Source organism: Trachemys scripta, chromosome 1 (genome assembly GCF_013100865.1).
Source record: "Trachemys scripta elegans isolate TJP31775 chromosome 1, CAS_Tse_1.0, whole genome shotgun sequence".
Lineage (NCBI taxonomy): Eukaryota > Metazoa > Chordata > Testudines > Emydidae > Trachemys > Trachemys scripta.
This window is the reverse complement of record NC_048298.1, coordinates 250,154,343-250,176,610: the sequence shown is the minus strand read 5'-3', so window position 1 is coordinate 250,176,610 and position 22,268 is coordinate 250,154,343. Positions and strand designations below refer to the sequence as shown.

Sequence of the window (22,268 nt, the reverse complement as noted above, 5' to 3'; positions counted from 1 at the left end):
TTTCAGAGAAATACGTAATTTGCCAGAAATGCAGTTTGTCTGCCCCGAACTACTCACAAATTTGAATAGTTTTGAACAATTTCCCCCCCCCCCCATTGTTTAGACTGGGTGGTGGTGCCTTCGTTTAGTATCGTTAGCTCAGTCGTTGGGGCACACAGTAATGTGAGAAACCTGGATTTAGTTCACCACTCTGCTGTATAACCTATATTCTAGTGGCTAGCGCATTCACCTCTGTTCAGTTCCCCCTTCTGCCTGGTGTGGTGAAGGAATTTGAACGTGGATCTCCACACTGCATGAGTGCCCTGACTGCTGGGCTCTCAGATATTCTAGGGCAGGGTTCTCTCAGTCTCTCCTGCTGAAGCTGTTCCATATTGTATAAAATACTTGAATAGTCATTGGGTCACAGAGAGAATGAGAGAGTGACCCTTTAGCCTGGTGGCTAGGACACTCCCCTGGGAGGTAGAAGACCCAAATTCAGGTCCCTCATTCAATTAATAGTTAATTATACAAAGTAGAACAGGTGCAACAGGAGAGATTGAGACCTGCCCCAGAATACCCTATGGCCCAGTTATTAGGATACTCTTCTGCAAAGTGAGAGATGCAAGTTCAAATCTCTTCTCCGCATTAGGCAGAGGGAGAAATTGAATGCAGGTGAATGTCCTAATGGCTGGATTACAAGTTACTAGAGGATGGCATCGCCACCTTTTCCTCTTTGGCCATTTTGTGACTCTTACCCTTAATTTCCTTTGATTTTATTTTAAAAATGGGCTGGAAACTAAACATTTAGTTTGACCTGAAATGACTTTTTTTTTTCCGACTTTTTTGATTTGCCAAATTATTGGTTTCAATTTGAGTCAAACCAATTTTTTTTTCCAGTTTTTTGGAACTGCCAACAATCCAAAAAATCAGTTATTTGTCCAAAAATCACTTGAAATGTGGAAAATGTGTTTTTATATTTTTAAAATTTAAATTAAGCAAATTCTCTTCATATGTTTTTTCTTTAAGTTTAAAAAAATGACTTTCAGGCTGACAAGAAGTGTAGTCTTCTAAGGAAAAATATCTTAGAAAGCTATGGAAAAAAATGAAGTTAAAAACTCACTGGGTTTGTAAAACTGTTTTCTAATTTTAACTAGGGTGCTTACTGCAATGTGCTTGTAGAAACAAACATATTATCATAGCACTTTAAAAACATGAGTTAAAGCTGTCACAGCATGTGTCTCAGCACATTTGTGCTTACTAGATGTACTGAAGTAGATATGATAGAAAATTCACTGTTGACTGGGGTCACCAAATGAAATTAATAGGCAACAGGTTTAAAACAAACAAAAGGAAGTATTTTTTCACATAACTCACAGTCAACCTGTGGAACTCCTTGCCAGAAGATGTTGTGAAGGCCAAGACTATAACACAATTCAAACACGAACTAGATAAGTTCATGGAGGACAGGTCCATTAATGGCTATTCGTTTGGAAGGACAGGAATGGTGTCCCTGGCCTCTGTTTGCCAGAAACTGGGAATGGGTGACGGGGGATGGATCACTTGATGATTACCTGTTCTGTTCATTCTCTCTGGGGCATTTCGCATTGGTCACTGTCGGAAGACAAGATACTGGGCTAGATGGACCTTTAGTTTGACCCAGTATGTCTGTTCTTATGAAGTCAAATTGCTCTGGGTCTCTCAGTGTATCTTGTTGCATCTGCAACTGTCTTGTAGTTTGAAAGTTCCTCAGGGCAGACATTGATTTTAGCAGTGTCTTGAACAGTATTGAGTGTGTTGGTGGCACTTAACAGCTGGTGATGATGATATGAAATTTTAAGAGAACTATTTTGAAACTTGTGGAGACAAGAAATAGAGATTTTAAGTGAAATGTTCTTGATCATATTTGCTGTTTGACCAGTGATCAGAGAGGCGAGGAATGTAGACTAAAATGTTCTTTAATTTTTTTTTAAAAGAAAGTACAAACAACTGCATTATAAAAGATTTAAAAGTGTCAATTTTCCAAACATTTTGTGGGGATTTTGATGCAGGAGTCTCTGATGTTAATACTAGTCCTGTGGATAACTCTGTATCCCTGCTTGTTGCTTTGAAAATGTGTCCATAAGGATCTGGTTTAAACCCACTAGAGCAAAGAGATGCATAATGAAGGAAAAATTAGGCAATATCTGAGCCTGATTCTGCAAGCCTTCTCTGTTTGGAACACCCATGCAAATCTGTGAGATTTCCATGCCTGGAGGTCTGACAGGATCACACCCACTAGCTCAGTGGTTTGAGCATTGGCCTGCTAAACCCAGGGTTGTGAGTTCAATCCTTGAGGGGGCCACTTAGGGATCGGGGGCAAAAATCAGTACTTGGTCCTGCTAGTGAAGGCAGGGGGCTGGACTCAATGACCTTTCAAGGTCCCTTCCAGTTATATCTCCATATATTATTATGATTATTATAACTGTATTGACTTTTTATCTTATTGTGTGGCGGGATTACCCAGTTGCTCATTGTGCCTTTGTATGGATGAAATTGTTATATGTGAATCCTTCAGAGGAGACCCTTGAGAGGAAGGATTGTCAGGGTGTTGTCCTGGGACTTAAGAGACCCTGATTCAGTTCCCTGCTCTGCCAAAGACTTCCTTTGTGACCTGGGGCAAGTCTCTTAGTCTCTCTGTGCCTCACTTCTCTTTCTGTAAACAGGGATAATAATTCTTCCCTAACTTGCAGAGGTGTTGTGAGACCAACAGCATTCAAGATTGTGAGGTGATCAGATACCATAGCTAGATAGATGTTTAATCAAGGCCTCATTCCTCATTGTCCGGCTATGCCAGAAGGAGGACAGGAAACACTGGATGTGGTTTAAGTGGACCACAACTTTATCCCTACATGTCAGGGAGGCCCTGGAGGATAAAAGTGCTCAGGGGGTAAGTCCATAATCATTTACATATACCTGAGTGGAGGCTGCTGTCAGCCCTCCCCCTGCACCCATCCTGGTCCCCAGCCAAACTGCTGCTGAGATCTCACTACCCCCACACTTAAATGAGGATTAAGGGGGCTATAAAGGAGGGTGGTTGGCTTCCTGCCATACCAGTCATAGGAGCCCCTAACCTTCCTTCCCTCTCTCACCCCCCCCCCCCCGCCAGTTTCCTCTCCTTTAAAGGATACATCCTTTAAATCCTTTCCCAATCCATTTTATCTGATCACCATATCCCTTCTCTATGGAGTATCTGCACTGGACAGCTGCCACAAAGAGGTGCCAGCGGTTAGCTTGGCTGCCTCCCCCCACACCTAGCTGGGTTCCCAGACATCTCCTAATGCCCCCAAAAGCGTCAGCTCCCAAGTCTGACAGTAAAATCCCGTCCTCCCTGAATAATTCTGGTGCCCCCTATGCAATGTATGAATGTGGCTACCTCCCTATTCACATACTTCCTAGCCTTGCCGAACCTAAGGGGGCTTCACAGTTCCCTGCCACACCCTATGTTGCAATGAATCCAACCAAATAATTTTTATTCCTGGGAAAAGTTCCAGGATCTGACCCAAGTCCTGCTTAGCTCCGATCATTATGTCCAGCCCTTTACATGTTCCCAGATTATTTTCTCAGAGGTGAACCACATCCTTTTTATTAGCAAACTCCTTTCCCCAAATGCCCATTGCAACCAAAATGGGGGAAGAATTCCAGAAATGTTTTATTCTGCACTACCCCTTTTTGTATCCAGGCAGAGGAGCATTGCTGGGCGCACCATCTGCCTGGGTAAAATACCCCGAAACCTGTACCTCCCGAAGCATCAGAGTAGATCTGTAAATCAGCCTTGAATATCCATTCCTCCCTCCACAGAGACACTCCATTAAAATGAAACTGTTCCAACATCCCCAAATCTGCCTTCATCTCTCTAGTAAATCTTATAAAATGGTGAGGTCTGGCTATGCCTGTGGTGACCACTGCAAGCCAGGCACAGAATGCCTGCCCTGCAAAGTGAAGATGCCTTTCCTACGCAAGCCCCAGTAGCAACTAAAGCTTATCCTGAGGGGGGGAGTCATATACCCACCAGAGTGTCTAGTTCAATCCCCAGGTAGGTTAACGTAGTGGATGACCCTCTGTTTTTAACTTCTCTAGGGGTACCCCTAATTTTTTAGGCAGGGCCTGAAAGGTGTCCATCAGGCTAATACACTCATCTGAATTCACCCTGCCTACAAACAAAAGTAATGTACTACCTGCCGTAAATCTGCTTCCCGCATCACTGCCCTATGCCAAACAGGATATTGTACATCCTTTGGGCACAGCTTTCTCAAAATAGAATTCTCTTTTGAAAGAGAAATCCAAAAAGTTCAAGTCAGAAGGATGCAGGGGTGGAAAAGCAGACTTGATATCACACTTGGCCATCAGCACCCCAGGCCATAAGCCCTAACAATGTGCACAGCCTCATCAACAGAGAAATAGCCAACAGAACACAAGGCTGGGTCTGTTCCATTGTTAATTGAGCTACCCCATGCATATGACTGGTGAAGAATTAAGTGATAATCACCCGGAGCTTTCTTAGGCACCAATCCTAAGGGAGAAACACGCAAGTTCTGTATAGGCAGATGATCGAATGGTCCTGCCTATTCTCCTTTAATTCTTGCATAAACTTTTTCTTTACAATATAACCCACTCCCACTAAGGACTTCACATTTTTGGACATCACATGACTTCTTTCCCTCATAAAGGGGATCCTAGGCAGTAAACCCATTCAATAAATACCCATCCATCTTATTAGGGTAATCTCAATAGAGCACCCTTAACACCTCCCCCACCATACCCTTTCTTGTGCCTTGGGCTCCATACCCTGATCCTGCCCCCAGAAGTCTGTGGGCAGCACATGACTTGCCTCCCATTCTGTTTCCCCACTGTGGTCTTCCCATACTGTTGTGGCAATTGCGGGCTGCATGGGCCCCAAAGTGCATTTCACATGCTTGAATTTGAAGATGTGATGAAAATAACTGCTTTCATTAATGCCTAGCAGATGTGATTATGAGCCTCAGGCCTCTGGCAGGCTTGCTGCAGAATGAACAGGCCATTGTTAGTGTGGAAACCAGGCCCTCATAGTGTCATCCACTCTACCGCAGCGTATAATGCGGCATGTCCCATCAGATCCTGGTTTGTTTCCACATTCAATCTAAACAGTTTGTCATAGTGAAACCAAGCCATGCCCCTAAACATGTTATATGCCTGTCTGATTATATGCATCTATTTGAACAATGCTGGGCTTCTGTCTGGATGGACCTCTGCAGTAACGCCAGCGTAGATCAGGAAGGCAGCTTCCCTATTTTCCCATGCTCTAACCACCCTGCCCACTTGGCTATCTCATTGCTCTGCTTGCTCTGCCCTGGCTTACTGTCTGTCAGCACCTCCCTGGGCAACAGTGATGACATGTCTACATATTCACCTCTCTCAACATTTTATCTTTAGTATTACTGAGAAGGTGAACTCCCATCGGGTCAGCCACCCCAGCATACCCACAGTCATGGCTGACCATCGGAGCACCCTTGGTGCCCTGTAGCCCTGCAGCTGGCCCTGGGGAAGCAGTTCTGTCCTGTGAATTCACGTTCCCTATCAGTGAGTGAGTTGTAGGGTGCTTATAAATAACCCCCCCAGTAAGGGCTCCCACCCCATGGTGAGGAGTCTGCCATGTCTGACTGTTGCCTGCCTCCCATACTCAAGCCCATGCTGAGTTTCCATTATTATCATTTGCAGACCTCTCACCCGTTGAAGCACCCAGCTGCTGCAACAACTGAAGGTTGGCTTGCAACAGCTCTGTTATGCCATTAGCTTCTGTAGAAGGTGTGTGTAACCCAGACATCCCAGACAAAGCTTTAGGACACCCGATCCCCGCCGTGGCCTATTTACTAGTTCTGCTACCCCTCTAAGTTCGGTGGCTGCTGCCTTCTGGTGGGGGAGGTGTGACAACCCTCTCCTCCTCCACTTAGGTTCCCCTAGATGAAAAATGGCCAAGTTCCCTGAATCCCACAGAGGTCCCTTCTACAGACACTTGCAGCATTGTATGGAAGGGATTAACTTTCACTACCTGCCCCTACAACATCCACTTGGTGCTGGTCACACTCACCCCTGCCAGTCGTGTTGCTGTCCTGTCTGAAATATGTTCCTTCAAATGTCCTGGCTCTGGGTGACCCACTACACCATGTAAACGTTGTGGTGCTGTGGAAGCAACTTTGGAAGCAGCTTCCCAGTCAATTCTCTGTTGGCTCCCCCACCCCTGAATGCCTCCACCATGATAGTCCACCACTGGGGGTGTTTGCTTCCCCAGGCTCCCCAATACTTCCCAATAGAGAGGAATCCATTTGGTAGACTGATAGACTAGCCTGGGATCTGCTCACTCTGGTCCTGGGTCCTCTTGCCCATGTGGTGAGAATCCCAGCCCTGGTTTCACAGGACTCCTCGAGCCCCACTCCATCCCCCTTGAGCTGAGTTTGGACCTCCCTCCCCCATCTGCTGTAACACACCTGCTATGGCTAGCTGCAAGAGGGATCCCCATCCCTTTTACTGGTCTGCTACAGCCCTAAACTGAAGAGTTTGAAACTCCCTCCCCTTCCCCTTTCTCCCACAAAATGCCTGCTTCTACCCCTGCCGGTTCTCAACGGTCTACTACCATGTGGTGCCATGACTCTGAGAAAGCAAAGTTTGCTGTGCTGCTGTTCCTGCTGCTCCACCTGGTACAGGTGAAAGAAGGCTTTTCCTGCACAGTATGCACCTAAATAGTCCCCCCTCTCCCAGTCACTGGGGGGGGGGGTGAGAGATGGGTCAGCATCCCCACATGGACCTGGTCTGAAGCTGCTGCAGCAGCAAGTCACTCTCACACTCAGCCATCTATCTATCCCCTGAAGGGGCCAAACAGCTTTTCCTACAAGCCAGAGGGCAGCTCCCACCACTTACTATGCAGTGAGGTCATTCTCTGGTGGCTGCCTAATTGGAAGTTCCATTGGCACCTTAGGAGGAGTAGGAGATAACTCCACTCCAGGGCCTTATCCAGCATTCTTTCTTGATAAAATAGGCTCCAATATCCTACGGCTGCTTGTTAAACTATTGCTGAGGGTACCATGTTTTGTCTACACTGTCATTTCAGTTCCAGTGCTCATTACGTTATATAGACATTTAGGCTGTCTTGGCTATGAAAAGCAGCTGCTATGTAAAACCCTAAAGACTAACACATTATTGTTATGCTTTATTGAGTCTCTAAAACTCAAGAAAATCAGATCACTTGTATAGATTCCAACAGGCAAAGGATACCTATTGCCAGATTATGAATCAGCATTTTATTGCTTTTTTTCTTAGTGCTTTGTATGTGACTTTGTTCACTTTTGTGTTTGCAGGTACCTGTTTGCATTGCAAGTGAAGCAAGACCTGGTACAAGGCAGGCTAACATGTAATGACACCAGTGCTGCACTCTTAATCTCACACATAGTACAGTGTAAGTTCTGCTTTTTTCCCTTCTTATAGAAAGAGAAATGGGTTGGTGGGCAGGAGCAGCTTTGTCAGGCTGTTAATCAATAATTGCCTGTGAACATATCTTCAGCATGTTATACTGTAGAGTACAGCATAAAAACCTTTGCAGAGGCTCCATGTTTTGTATGGCGCTGTGGGCGTGGGTATTTATATACATTTTATTATTTCAAGTAAAGAACAGGTGCTCAGAAATATCCTGGGGCATTGAATCTGGATTTTGTTGTTTGTTTGCATTTTCAAAGAGCTGTGCTTGGCAGCCTGCCAGGCCCCTGCAAGGAGCAGTTTCTGCAGAGCGGCAAATGGGTTGAATTCTTCAACTGAATTCCTGTTTTGTTTTATCATTTATATTTGACTTTTTATCATGTCAGTAGAGTATAAGATTCCTGGAGATCTGTGTACTGTCTAGAGCAGAGTAAATAAATATGCTTAGGATGACAGACTAAATCACAGTCCTGATAGAAGTGATAGCAGGAGAAAAACCAATAGCTTTTAACTTGTTTTTATACAGACACATGAGAAAAAAGAATGTTTGTTCAGATCGTACGTTCACTCGTATCAGCATGTAAAAGCTACTTTTGTCCTCCAGATATAAAAAGCAATCACTTAAAAGGGAATACATGTTTTCCATTTCAAGAATTTATGGAAACCCATATCTAGAATAATGTTATGAAAATCGGCTTTGAAGCATATATAGACTATGTCAGAAATGTTTAGCCATAATAGATCATCACTTTGAATTACCATTGTAAAATTCAGCACTGCATATTTCTGCTCAAACACAGCTAAACATAGATAGCATCGTAGTTAACAAAGATTTTCAAAGTTCTTTAGAGGTATATCATCGCTGGTAAAGATGGGATAGTAAAGAGAGTAAAGATGGTAAAGAGGTAAATCCCTGGGTAAGATGGGAAGGTGGGCTGTTTCTTTCCATTATTAATGTTTGGTCCAAAAGCATATGCCAACAACTCTCCATTCACTTTGACCTCCAATGACCTGTATGACTGAGCAGTGGTGGGAGATAAAAAGAGCAGCCTTAGTGAAATTCTATATCCCTGTGACCATTTTGAAACTGAATGTTTTTGCAGCCCAGACTTCAAGGGGAAAAAAGTTCAACCTTTTAAAAGGAAAAAGCTTTTCATGTGTGGTTCCAAAAGGGACTGAGTCTCAACAGAATTGTAACAGAAGTAGGTGGTGAACAAGTACATAACTTTTTATTTTCTCAGCAACTGTGTTTACGCTTCTCAGGAAGTTGGGAGTAGTTTTGTCTGGAAGGTCAGTCCCTGCCTTCTGACTTCAGCCATGAAAAAAAGCAGAGCTCCAACTGAGAGGTTGTAAACCTGAAAGGAGAGTTCTTTGAGTAATTGTCCCTCTGAGTGCTCCACTTCAGATGTGCATGTTCCCCTATAATGGGGTACCGCTGTGTCCCCTTAACTCTCCAGCCTGGGCTTTCTCACAATGCTTTGTTAGTGACAGGCAGAAAACCCCCTCCAGGTGCTGCTATCACTCAGCACGTGGAGCCCCACACCCAGCTACATTGCGTGAATGCTCCCAAAGCCACTCACGAATCTCACAGAGAGAAAGGCACCTACCAATTCCCCCCAGCTCCCAGTCTTGTATCCCAGAACTGTACCATCTTGCCCTGGTCAGAAACCTCACCAATGTAAGTTTATTACCCACTGTAATGGTAATAATGTAGATGTAGAGAGGACATGCACCAGCCTTTGTACCTGAGCTGAGATTTCCCAGGCACTTCAACCAAACTACACTGTTTTAAGTAAAATATAAAACAGATTTGTTAACTACAGAAAGATAAAGTTTAAGTGATTTATAAGTGTTAGGCACTAAAGGTCAGAGATAGTTACCCAAAAAAAGGGTAAACATACAGTCTAAATCTTAAACCTTACTAGACTAGGTTGTATTTGGATCAAGCAGTTTTCTCACCCCACTGGATGTTACAGTTCTTAATACACAGGCTTCCCCTTTTAAGCCTGGAACCAGTCTCCTCAGATCAAGTCTTTGTCTTCCCAGCATTCTTGTTGCTTCCAGCGTAGGTGGGGAAGGAGAAAGGCCAAGGCATGATGCCACTGTCTCCTATTTTGAATCTTCAGTCCATGTGCCTAGAAAACACTAGCCCAGACATGTCCTGGTGGGCTTTGCTGAGTCACAGGGTTGAGCAATCCCCCATTGTGTGATGCTTGGGCAGCCCTGTTACATTATTGTAAATCCCTTGTTTACGACTCCCCTGCTGATTAATGGTTTGCTTAACACCCTCCGGGGAGTAGATCACCATCTACCAGTAGAGACTCTCAAACTTACAACGTATTTCAGCAACAACCATACAGCAAAATCTCATAACTTCATATACACTGACGATATACATATTTGGACAGAACAATGGGTTTCTTCAGATCATGACCTTTCATATGATATCTTACACGGCATATTTTATATGAAATATATATCATAACTATATGACGGGTGAATATGAGGGTCCCAGGGGGCTGCTTTGAGGTACAGAGTGCCACAGCCCCTGATCGGAGATTTTGGGTAGCAGTGTCTGCATGATCTCCTCCTGTGCTCTATACACCATTGTGCTCTGATCTGAGGGCATGCAAGGCAGGGCAGACCCACCACCATTCCAGTTCCTTCTCAACTGCTCTGCAGTGTCTGGGGTAGCTTACCCCTCGTCCTAGCTACCTTCCATGCATTATTCTTAAATTTTTCATCTTTATCATCTTTTTTTTTTTTTTTTTTTTTAATTTTTAACTTTCCTTTCATGATTCGCATGTGGATTTGGGGGGAGGGGAAGGCTCCTCCCTTCTTTTTGTGGTCCCCCACCTATAGGGCCTCTCCGTTGGTTGGAGCCTTCTTTTCCTTTCTTCTTGATGAGTACGCCCCAAGCCCTGAGTTTTAAACCCTGTTACACCTGTAGAAAGTCTTTTCCCTTCACCAGTGGTCATTCCAGTAGTCCCTGCTGTCTGGGGGGAGAGACACATCCCTTCGAGGTTTCAAGCTCTGTATTGGATTTGGGAGTAGATTCAGGAAGCTGAGAGAAGACAGACTTAAGCTGCTCCTCATAGAGCATTCTATGAGACCCTCCTCCCACTTGACTCCCCATGATGATGCCTTGCTAGAGCCAGTGAAAACAGTATGGCAATCACCAGCCATTGTCCCATGCACTTTCAAAAGAGCAGACAAGAAATATTATGTACCCATCAAGGGCGCAGAATAACTATTCACCCGTCTTGTCCCAAATTCCTTAATGGTTGATGCTGTAAATAAAGAAAACAAACACTACCATTCCAGGCCCACACTACACAATGAAGAGCATAAATGGCTGGACCTTTTGGGGCCTAAAAGTTACTCTCTGCCTGCTTACGATTCAAGGAAGCAAATTACCACACCCTGAGTACTAAATACAACTACACAAACAACAATAAATTCATTCATTTTACTGAACATCTCCCATAAGAAGAAAGAGGTCAGTTCCAAGTTTCTAGTCCTGTTCAACTCACTGGAACTAAGACTCAATACAGAAAAGCCCACTTTGATACCCACCCAGTGTATCGAGTTCATAGGAGTCACCCTGGACTCCTGAACATTTAGGGACTATTTACCATCAGACTGATTCATCACCCAGCTTCAGTTAAGTCCTCAAACATCAGCAAAAACCTACCTGCAACTGTTGGGTCACATGGCAGGCTACACATTCATGACACCTCATGCCAGATTATATTCCTGATGCTTTCAGGACTGTCTATATGCCCAAAAATCATGGCCTAAACAAACGAATATCAATTCCCCAAAAAGTCCTCAAGTCTTTTGATTGGTGGAAAGATCCCTGCTAGACTTGTGGGGGAGGTTCTTTTCATTCATCCACCCTCCACAGAAACCATAACAGCAGACTCCTCTCTGATAGGATGGAGTGCCCACCTTGAAAACCTTACAGTACAAGGAAAGTGGACCCCTCAGGAATCTGCCTTTCGCATCATTCTACTTGAGCTTAGAGCTGTTTGGTATGCATGCAACCCATTTTCTACCCATAATCAAAGATTATCCAATCAGCGTCATGATGGATGACCAAACAACCATGTATTACATAAACTGCCAATGAGGAGCAAGATCCCTATCCTTGTGCACAAAAGAAGTAAAACTTGGAAACTGGTGCATAGCCAACCAGATCAATATCTCAGCCGCATATGTACCTCGTCTACAGAACACCATAGCCAACAAGCTGAGCAGAAATTTTTGCCAAGAGCACAAGTGGGAACTGAGCAATCTGACCCTATAGGAGATATTCTTCACTTGGAGCTTCCCAGAGTTAGACTTCTTTGCAACATCATTCAACAGGATATTTCGCAAGATCTACTCAAAGGGAGAACATGGCTGCAATTGCCTAGGAGATGCTTTCCTCATTCCATGACCACGATCACTGCTGTATGCATATTCTGCCCACCCCCTCACACTGTTGCTTCCCAAAGTCCTAAAAAAGATAAAACACAGGTGAAGTCAAAATCATCCTGATAGCGGCATCCTGGCAAGAATGGGTATGGTTCACAGATCTGATTCACCTGTCACTTTGTTTTTAGTAACAAAGAAATCCAGACTTACTGACTAAAGAATCAGGGAAAACTATTTACCCCAATCTTCCCACGATACCTTTAAAGGCTTGGCTCCTGGATGGTTCTTGGGCATAGAAAATGGCTTGCTCATTTGAAGTGCAGAATGTGCTGTTGAACGGTAGGAAACCATCTGTGACAATGCGGTTCTGGTGGAACCCAACTGAGAGTGCCAACTCAGGACAAATTGCTCAAACAGGGCAGTTACAGCCCAAGGCTGGGGTTTTTTCCACCTCCTAAGGCAAACCAAACCAGCCAGACTAGGAGGACTTCGGTCTCACCCCACTGGCTAACCGCAAGTCTCACAAGCAATCTCCTTAGACACTCCAGTTTCCCAGTATTACCACCAGTGCCACTCATTATGGGGACAAATGGTTATGAAAACCGATACCCCAGTAAAAGAAAAAGGTTCTCCTGATCCCAAAGGACCAAGCCCCAGACCCAGGTCAATATACAAATCAGATCTTACCCACAAATCACGCTGTTGCCAATCCTTTAGAATCTAAAATCTAAAGGTTTATTCATAAAAGGAAAAAGATAGAGATGAAAGTTAGAATTGGTTAAATTGAATCAATTACATACAGTAATGGCAAAGTTCTTGGTTCAGGCTTGCAGCAGCGATAGAATAAACTGCAGGTTCAAATCAAGTCTCTGGAATACATCCCCCGCTGGGATGGGTCCTCAGTCCTTTGTTCAAAGCTTCAGCTTGTAGCAAAGTTCCTCCAGAGGTATGAAGCAGGATTGAAGACAAGATGGAAATGAGGCATCAGCCTTATATAGTCTTTTCCAGGTGTAAGAACACCTCTTTGTTCTTACTGTGGAAAATTACAACAAAATGGAGTCTGGAGTCACATGGGCAAGTTCCTGCATACTTTGCTGAGTCTCAAGGCATATTTGCCTTCTCTCAATGGGTCCATTGTATAGCTGATGGTCCTTAATGGGCCATCAAGCAGGCTAGGCAGAGCTAACACCAGTTTGTCTGGGATGTCACCCAGAAGCATAGCATAAGTTTGAAATACAGACAGTATAGAGACAATATTCATAACTTCAACTACAAAATTGATACACACATATAGACAGCTTAATCATAACAAGTAAACCATAACCTTGTCTTAGACACCCCATTTGACCCCCTTTATACAAGATTTGCATGCCACTACAGGACCTTGGTTGCAACAATGATCTATATGGTCCCAGATTATATCAATAACGTCACACCATCCACAAGGAAGATCTTCATAAAGATCTTGGAAACCACTCCAGTTCAGGTGCATCCAGCATGGTTTGTCTCCCTCTGATTCCCACTAAACACACATTTTAGACTACCTGTTAAGTTTGAAGATCCTTGGGTTTGTCACTGAATCCATCCAGTTCACCTGTTGCAGCCTCCAACTTACCTGTTGTGTGTTCTCTATCTTTGCACATCCTACAACCTCTAGATTCATTGAAGGACTGGCCAACTTTTTTCCACAAATTAACCTATCCAGTTTCGGACCTTAATCTCATCCTCAGTGCACTAATGAGAGCACCCTTCAAGCCCTTAGCAGAGTGCTCTCTCCTGCACTTATCCATGAAATTCTCTCATCACAGGGCTGTTATGTCAGCTAGAAGAGTAGGGAAATTCTGAGCCCTTATGGCAGATCAATTTTACACTGTTTTTTATTGGGACAAAGTGGGACATCCTCGTTTTCTTCCCAACATCTCCTCAGACTGCCACATTAATCAGGACATACAATTGCCCATCTTCTAAACTGAACAACTTTAGATAAGATGCTAGTCTACACACTTTGGATGTCAGGAGGTCACTAGCTTTCCGTCTAGAACTAGACCCTTCAGAGCCTCTTCTAGACTTTTTGTCTCCTTCGCAGAAAGAATGAAAGGAGCCCCTATTTCTGCCCAAAGACTACCCAAATGGGTCTTAAGATGTATTTTATCCTACTGTGAATTCTCTACTATGCATCCTTCCTCCAGGCGGACTGCCCATTCCACCATAACCCTAGTCAACCTCTATTGCTTTGCTCAAGAATGTCCTCATCAAAGACATTTGTAAATTTGCCACCTGATCATCTGTTCACACCTTTTCCCAGCACTACATCATAGGTATGCTTCCAGATCTGATGCAGCATTTTGGATGGCTGTTGTCCAATCTGTACTAGATAGAACTCCTCAGCACCCACCCTCTCAGTTTAGGCACTGCTCAGAAGTTAGGTGAAGTGAAGCACCCATAGGGACAATTACTCAAAGAAAGAGGTTGGTTACATGTAAAGTAACGTGTTTATCGACATACTTTCTTCCTATGGGTGCTCTACTACCCATTCTCCATCCCCTCTACTTCAAAGACGTGTCATTAGGCTGGATTTCACAATGGAGTGGGAACTATTTTAAAGCCCTCAGCAGAAATAGAAAAGAATTGGTTGGAGAGAGGATTTAAACAAGGAAAGATAAATTGTGCAGTCTATAACAAGAAGACTAAGTATGATAGAACGATCCATAGGATTAAAGCCATGCTAAGAGCAAGTTGAACGAGATGAGAGACCTGTCATCATAGGCAAGGAGTAAGTTATTTACTCTTTTAGCCTGACCATCGTTAAAAAGAGATTTGCTAAAGGACAGAAAACCTAAATTGATTGAGCTTTAGTTAACTGTTCCTCTTTCCTGCCACACTAAGAGTGTGGTTTATGCAACGGTGTCTTTTAATTGCTAGAAGAAACCAGTTCTTTTTCTTCACTGAAAAAGTCTTAAATAACATTTGATCAGGACTTCTCTGCAGATGAAGGTTTGGGTGCTGATTAAACTAGATGGGATTTTCCGTATTGTTTTATATATATAAAATTATAATTTTAATTGTGCTTGTGGGATTTTGTTTATTATTATATGTGATGAATACCTGAAAATATTATTCACATTTTACTCATCACCCATGCAAGTGCTTAAAATACCTTTTTAAAAACAAATTTTCTGTTTGTTTGTTTGTTTTTTAACCTGAGAAATATCAGAAATGTCAACTCTGGTTACATTGATTTTGGTAGCTGTCTTATATTGAAGAGAGGGTGTCCAGAGAATGTATATTATTAGTTTCTGCACCTAAATTGGAAGTGTTTGTGGTGTTGAGTAAACCTGAAAGGAGAGTTCTTTGAGTAATTGTGGTGTTGAATCTGTACCAAAGATTTCCTTCCCCTCCCCCCCCAAATGTTAAGTAGACATTGCAGTGAAATAGTTAACAAAAATAAGACAAAGTTTTAAACCGTTTTTAAACTAAAAATCCCTTTTCTCAGTTGTACCAGTTTCACTCCTTTGCCTCTGATAATGTTTTCACTAGATCGTTAATAACTATAGAGTTTCCTAGTCTAGACAGAACCTAAATTTCTGACAAGTTGAACATTTTAAAAATGTCTCATGTTAAAAATATGTAGGTTCCTGTATAACAATAGGAAGTTATGCTCTGAAAGAGGCTCAGTCACTGAGGGAATGAGATTCCAGAACCCTTTGTATTATCTTAAACTGGTAGCGTTTGATGTGGGTGGGATTTATTTCTCTTTCCCTAGTCCCAGATCTGTCTATTAGGGTTAACACACAAGAGTCAGATTTATGAACCCCTAAAAATGTGTTTAATATTATACTTGCATGTTATTTCTAATGGACTAGAATTTAATATTGTCTGTTCCATCTACAAGTGACCAAAATCCTGTATAATTATCTCACCTCCCCAGTGTAATAATAGAGTTTACAAATTTGTTGTGCTAGCAAGCCCTCCTAGGACCCCATGTGACTATAGTTCTCACTGAAGATATCTTGTGTCTCCTAAAATGTTTTCTGTGAGAATTGGCCCTGATAGTTCCTATAATGGAATCTCATCTGCTTTACTCAATATTGTATTTAAATTGTCTCTGACATTTATTCATTGGCTAAAAAAATATTTGATGTATTTTTCTGAATAAATATAAAATCAGCAGCTGCTGACAGCAGTGATATAAAAGCGGAAAGAGCAGAGGCAAGAGGTGAAGAATGGCATTGTATCATCATGCTGTGTGCATCCACCTCTGCATAACAGGTTTCTGTTTCCAGGATAGGTATCCTTTGTGATAGGTACATCTTTGGCAGTATCTTCATGGATGTTACAGACTGCTCTTAATATAAAATCCTATTTTGAGAGCAGCAAATGGGTTATATTAAAATTAACATATATATTACAAAACAGATTATTTCATATGAAAGATGCTACATAAAATATCTCAAAACACTATAGAACGTGTGTTAAAACAGAGAATGCTGCATATGCTTTGGTACTTGGATTCATGCAGAAAGGAGAAATGTGAGGTAAAAAGATGGAGTAGATACAAAGAGAAGAGCTGAAATGTAAAAGCAATTAGAGATACTAGAAGTACTACTTCAGGCTAGTTTCAGCAAGGGGAGAATGAAGTCATGTGCTAATGTGGTAAGAGAAAAGTGAGGTGTGGTTAAAAATCAATCTTTGGCTAAAACGATCAAGAAGGTAATCAAGTAATAAAAGAGGGAATGGCTCAAAAGGAAAGTGAGTTCCATAAAGTGCAGCCCTATCTGTAGAGAAATATAGAAAGGTGTCTTAGATGGAAGTAGGAGACTGGGGAGGGAAGAGGGAGAAGTAGGTAGATATGAGGTCAGAGAGAACAAGTCCTGGTGAGTTTGGAAGCCCTAGAGTTTGATTTGAAATGGATTTGGGGGTGGTAGATGCAGTGAAAGTGGCAGAAATCATATTGCTGCAGGGAGAGAATAGTCTGACTGCAATGCGTTTGGCCTCTTGAAGTTTAAAGAATGTAGGGCTTTAGGAAACCCATACAAAAGGGAATGTTAAGCACGTGCATGGGTGTGAGTAAAATGTGAATAATATTTTCAGGAGACCCTGGGTCCAACTAATGTCAAATTTTCATGATGTTATGGAGATAGTGATAGGCAGTGTTCTTTCTTCCTTAAACGTCTTTCCTTTCCTTTTAAGTTCAAAGTCAAACTCAAGATTTCTGACCTTGGGGACAAAATAGAAACCTGAGTCATGAGCTACTCTTAAAATGTTGATCGGCATAGCTACATGACTTCTGCTGAGCACTGTAGTTACACTGACATTAAGTCCTGGCGTAGACGCAAATAGGTCAACAGAAGAATACTTCCATCAACCTAGCTATCGCTCCTCAGGGAGGTGGATTAACGGATTACAGAAACGGAAAAATTCCTTCCATTGCTGTAGGAACTGGAAGCACCTGCATTATGGCACTACAGCAACATAGCTGCTGCGCTGTAGCTGCGCAGTTGTAGCACCCATAGTTTAGACATGGCCTCAGTGAAACGGGAGTTAGTGATATGGAACAGTGGGCTTTTTGTGCAGGAGGATTCTCATTTTTAAAGTATTCAGCAGTGGAAAGAGGTAGAGTATCAAGGAGCTGATGGAACAGGCAACATGATCTTCTAACACATCATCTATTAATTCTTTTCAGAGGTAGAAGTTGTAGAATTTATTCAATGTCTGTGTATGATCCCTGGATTTTAATTTAGTCTCTTTATAAGGAACCTAGTTAGGTATAAAAGATTAATAAAGCTATACTGCTTGGATATTGGGGTGTATTGATCTTTCACAGAGGGATGGACAAAGATCAGTAAAAGCCTTCATTCGTTGTACTGTTCCTAGAACTCTGGGTTAATAATGGGCAGAGGGAATGTCATTTTACAAAGAAACCGATAGCAGAAACATGTAAATAATGTATGATAGAGTAGCAGGCAACATGCTATTAAATATTCTGATTCCCATATGTAGATTGCCAAAAATAAGTAACTTCCCACTAATGTGGCAGAGCTAAAAAGTGGGTTACATAGCGAACTGTTGCATACTTGTAATTACAACAACTGCAGCAGTTGGGGGCAACTTCAGTCTGAGAAATGATTTATTATTAAACTCTGTTCACAGAAACAAAATATAACAATAAGCCAGAGAAAGGAAAAAGACTGGATGTTCTGAAGTACTGCAAAATACAAAACAGACAAAGGGCTTCATAAATCTCTGGGTTGCAATATATGTATGTATCAAAAACCAAAGAAACCACCCCAAAAATGTGTCTTTCTTCGAATTTGACATAATGCATAATTGCATCAAACTTCGGGGGTGGAATTCAGGGAAAGAAATGCACATTTGTTGTTCTAGAGGAAATGAAGTTGTTGTGTTGAGTGCCACAATGAGCTTGACAGACGCTGATCTACTCCAATGAAATGTTCATCAGCAAATTGAAGCCCCTCCACCAGCCCTTATCACACACCCAAATCAATACATCCTTGAAATTATTTCATTTGTTTTTTTTAAATCTACTTGTAGGGTTGTGGGGAACAGGAGAACCCTTACTCTTGGGCTACTTCTCATTGTTTCAGTTACCTATAAAGATGATAAGGAATATGTGGAACATACAGTAATGAAAATGAGTTATGAAACGATGTTGCAGATTTGGACAAACATACTTTCATTACTCAGTTTTTTGGTTTGTCTGAATAATATAGATTAAACACAGGGTTTTGATTTTTATGTCCCTCTCTAGCTGAGATTGGGGATTTTGATGAAACCACAGACCGTGAACACTTAGCGAAGAACAAGTATATACCTCAACAAGAAACACTAGAAGACAAAATCATGGAATTTCACCGCAATCATATGTGAGTCCCAGCTTTTGTTCTTATTAACTTTCCTTTCCTTCAGTGTAATTCTAACTGTGAACATATATTGAGCTTTAGCTATAAAAGATTTTCAGGCTTATGAGTTAGTTACTTTTTGCCCTTTCAAGTCTACGTACAAGATGTTTAAAGAGCATCAGTTGATTTTGATTTTCTTTCTAGCATTCAATTATTTCTTCAGCCTGTTTCACACAAAAGGATTCATTGTCAATTTTGTGCATGCAAATACAATTGTAAATGATGACCCTGATCCTTCAGATACTTGTATCAGTAGTCTCATTGAGATCAAGGTCATTGAAGATATCTTTCACTGCCATAGATGGGTGACAAAAGGCTCAAAAGATAAATTTTGGAGGAAGCTTGTGAGCCAGGGGGGAATCAGAGAGGTTCTCTGAATAGAAATGGGAGGTTAGGTATCATATAACCTAGAGAAGAGATGAGTCTTAAAAGGGAGTTAAGAGACTGAGGATCAGTTAGGAGCAGAATGGCAGGAATTTCTGCTTCTAAGAACCATTCAAGACTCAAGCCATTGCATTTTGAACTAAGTGAAGTTTGGGGTTTATTGGTTGTGGTTTTTGTAAGAGCAGTTATGTTAATTGGGACTGTATGATTTAATATGAAGAATTTAACATTTATGGAGCCCAAAATGTATGTTCACTGACCTCAATGTCTTTCATCTTACTCCTTTGCACATTTCCTTTATCCTACCCAATTATATAGTAGACAATATTCATATAATCTTTTATTTTCATGAGCCCAGTAAGCCATATAATTTACTGTTCTGTTGGAATAATGTATATAAAATTCTGTTAGAGTTAGTGGTTGAAGATACACACAATCAACCAGCAAAAATGCTTTGTGTACACGACTGTTTTTGTGTCCTCCCACACTATTATAATTTGGGAGCTAGAATTCTTCATTGAAAGAGCATCTATATGTGTTCTTTTAAGGTGGTATGCCCATGGTAGGGCACCTCTTAGTTCATCAGCAGGGAACATCTGATTAAAATGAGACCATTTTAACTGTAATATATTCTTTTATTTTAGAAAATATAGCAATCCTATAATTGCTAAAACACGGATGCCCAGAACTCTGCTTCCCTGCTTAATTGTATTTTAGGTGAAAACTGGTCACAGTCCAATATCTCTATGCTTCTAAGGGAGGTTCTTTCATGTTCTAGCTCTACAGTGCAGACTTCTGCCAGCATACCTTTGTCAGTTAAGGATATGAATAGCTGACCCACATAGCTTTGCCAGCAGAAGTCCCTAGCGTAGAGGCAGCTAAACCGGCAAAGCTGTGCTTTTACTAGTATAGCTTGTTTAATTCAGGAGGAGTGGTTTCACTATAACAGTACAAAGTACACCGCTAGGAATGCTTTGCTGTCGTAGTATACCGGTATAGCTACATGGGTAAGGAGCTCTAAGTGGAGACATGGGCTCTGTTTGAGATAGACATTTTGTTTGTAAGTGACTGATTTTGGGTATCTCAATATTTGAATGTCTAACTGGAGACACCATAAATAGGCCTGATTTTCAGAAGATGGATGCTCAACACTTTTGAAAAGATCAGGCTTCCTTGAGGTACTGCAACTTGGGCCCCAAAAATTGAGGCATCCAAAATCACTATTTGCTTTTAAAAAATCATGGTCTTTGAGAACAGAGCTATTGTTCTTTCTAGCTGCTGAGATTGGGTGACTTGGAATGGCCATATGGATATTGTCTAATTAACGAGAATCAGTTTCCATGATGAAATGTCTTTTTGCTCCTTAAAGAAGTAATTTGATTCCAATTTAATAGATGTGGAGAATTCAAATCTCTTGGCTTTTCTTTTTCATTTTTGTTTCTAAAGTGGACAGACACCAGCAGAATCAGATTTCCAACTACTAGAGATTGCTCGTCGGTTGGAGATGTATGGAATCCGGTTGCATCCAGCGAAGGACAGGGAAGGGACTAAGATCAACCTGGCAGTTGCCAACACAGGCATTCTAGTTTTTCAGGTTAGAGCTGCTCTGATCATGGCTTTAATCTTTAAAACAGACTGTTCTTTTAACAAAAGCAAGTATTATACCAGTGGTGCATCCTCTGTGTGAAATGTGTCTAGAGGAGTTTGGTTTACAGCCACCCTCAGGGGAGATTAAGGCTAGCAGGCACCCAGAGCCACCAAAATTTCAGGATGCTCCCAGAGTCACTTGCAATGTTGGCCTTAGACCTATGTAACTGCAGAAGGTCCCACACTTCCAGGGTCCCCTTACTACCTGCACACACCTAACCTAGCAGCTAGATCTCCACCCCGTTTCCAGCCCATCGGCCTGTCTGTTTCCAGCACCAGCTATTGAAGAGACTGACTTCCCTAACTACCCTCCTTTGATCCATGATCAGAAAGCTACATGTTGGCTATAACTCCTCACTACCCTGATGCATGTTGGAGGTGGGTCACCTGAGGCCACAGGGCATCATAAATAAGGTTAAGATTTGGTTATGGGCATTTTTAGTAAAAGTCTTGGCCAGTCACGGGCAATAAACAAAAATTCATGGCCCATGACCTGTCCATGACTTTTACTATAAATGCCCCTGACTAAATCTTAGCTTCCCTGGGGGGCCGACAGCTGGCCCCAGCTCCGGCAGTGGATGCTGCCAAGCAGCGGCTGGTGCAGCAGTCCCCGGGGCCACCCCCGCAGCGACCAGTGTGGCCGGCCCCAGGAGCAGCTGTTGTGGTGGCCCTGGGGTCAGCCACACCTGCAGCTCCAGTTGCAGACGTCCCGGAGGTCCCAGAAAGTCATGGAATCCATGACTTCTGTGACAGATTCACAGCCTTAATCCTAAACAGGGAAGGAGGGTCTCAGGCAGGCATGAAGTAGCAGGTATCGGGAGTAGTGAGTATGTGGAGGTGGGGAAGTGGGAGTTAGGAGGTGTGGGGAGGGGGTCAGGAAGAGGTGGGAGAGAACTAGATGGGAGCTCTCCATAGAGTTCCTTGTATGGGCTTTGCAAAATCTAGGGCAATCCCTAGTTGCTTCTCCCAGCCAGGGCCTTGCAGCAATCTCTTCATTCTACCTTGGTCCAGTCCAGCAAGCCTCTTCCTCCTGTGTCCTTCCCTCTCCCTCCCCCCCTCCAGCTTCATAGGCCTACTTGACAAGCTGACATTCTGGCCCAAAACATCTGACTCTGTCTCTGCATCAAAACTGAGGGTTAAAAAATTGAGTAAAATATGTTTTAAAACTTGGGTTACTGCAATTATTAAAATAACTATTCCCTTTAAAACCAAAACAAAAACCTCAGTTTTTGAAAAAAACTCAAGTTTCAAACCTTTTTTTCAAAATAAAAATATCCATCTTTTAGACCTTTAAAAAAAAAAAAAGAATCTCTGAACCAGCAGTTCCAATGGGGCTACTTTAATAAAAAACAAATTTCACCAAAAAAACCGCACAAGTGTCCAAATAGAAAATATCAGTAAACTCACAACTTGATCAACAATTGAAGGAATGCCTAA

At 42.3% G+C, this 22,268-nt stretch overlaps 1 protein-coding gene across 5 annotated transcripts in view; it reads left to right on the top strand.

Annotated features, from left to right (window-relative positions):
* FARP1 (FERM, ARH/RhoGEF and pleckstrin domain protein 1) overlaps positions 1-22,268 on the top strand; it is a 337,576-nt gene that overhangs the window by 223,444 nt on the left and 91,864 nt on the right. For all 5 annotated transcript variants that reach the window (XM_034758230.1, XM_034758229.1, XM_034758231.1 and 2 more), the window contains exons 6-8: positions 7,347-7,444; positions 18,650-18,764; positions 20,631-20,778. In XM_034758230.1, the coding sequence (XP_034614121.1) occupies positions 7,347-7,444; positions 18,650-18,764; positions 20,631-20,778 (361 nt within the window). The remainder of the gene's footprint in view (positions 1-7,346; positions 7,445-18,649; positions 18,765-20,630; positions 20,779-22,268) is intronic.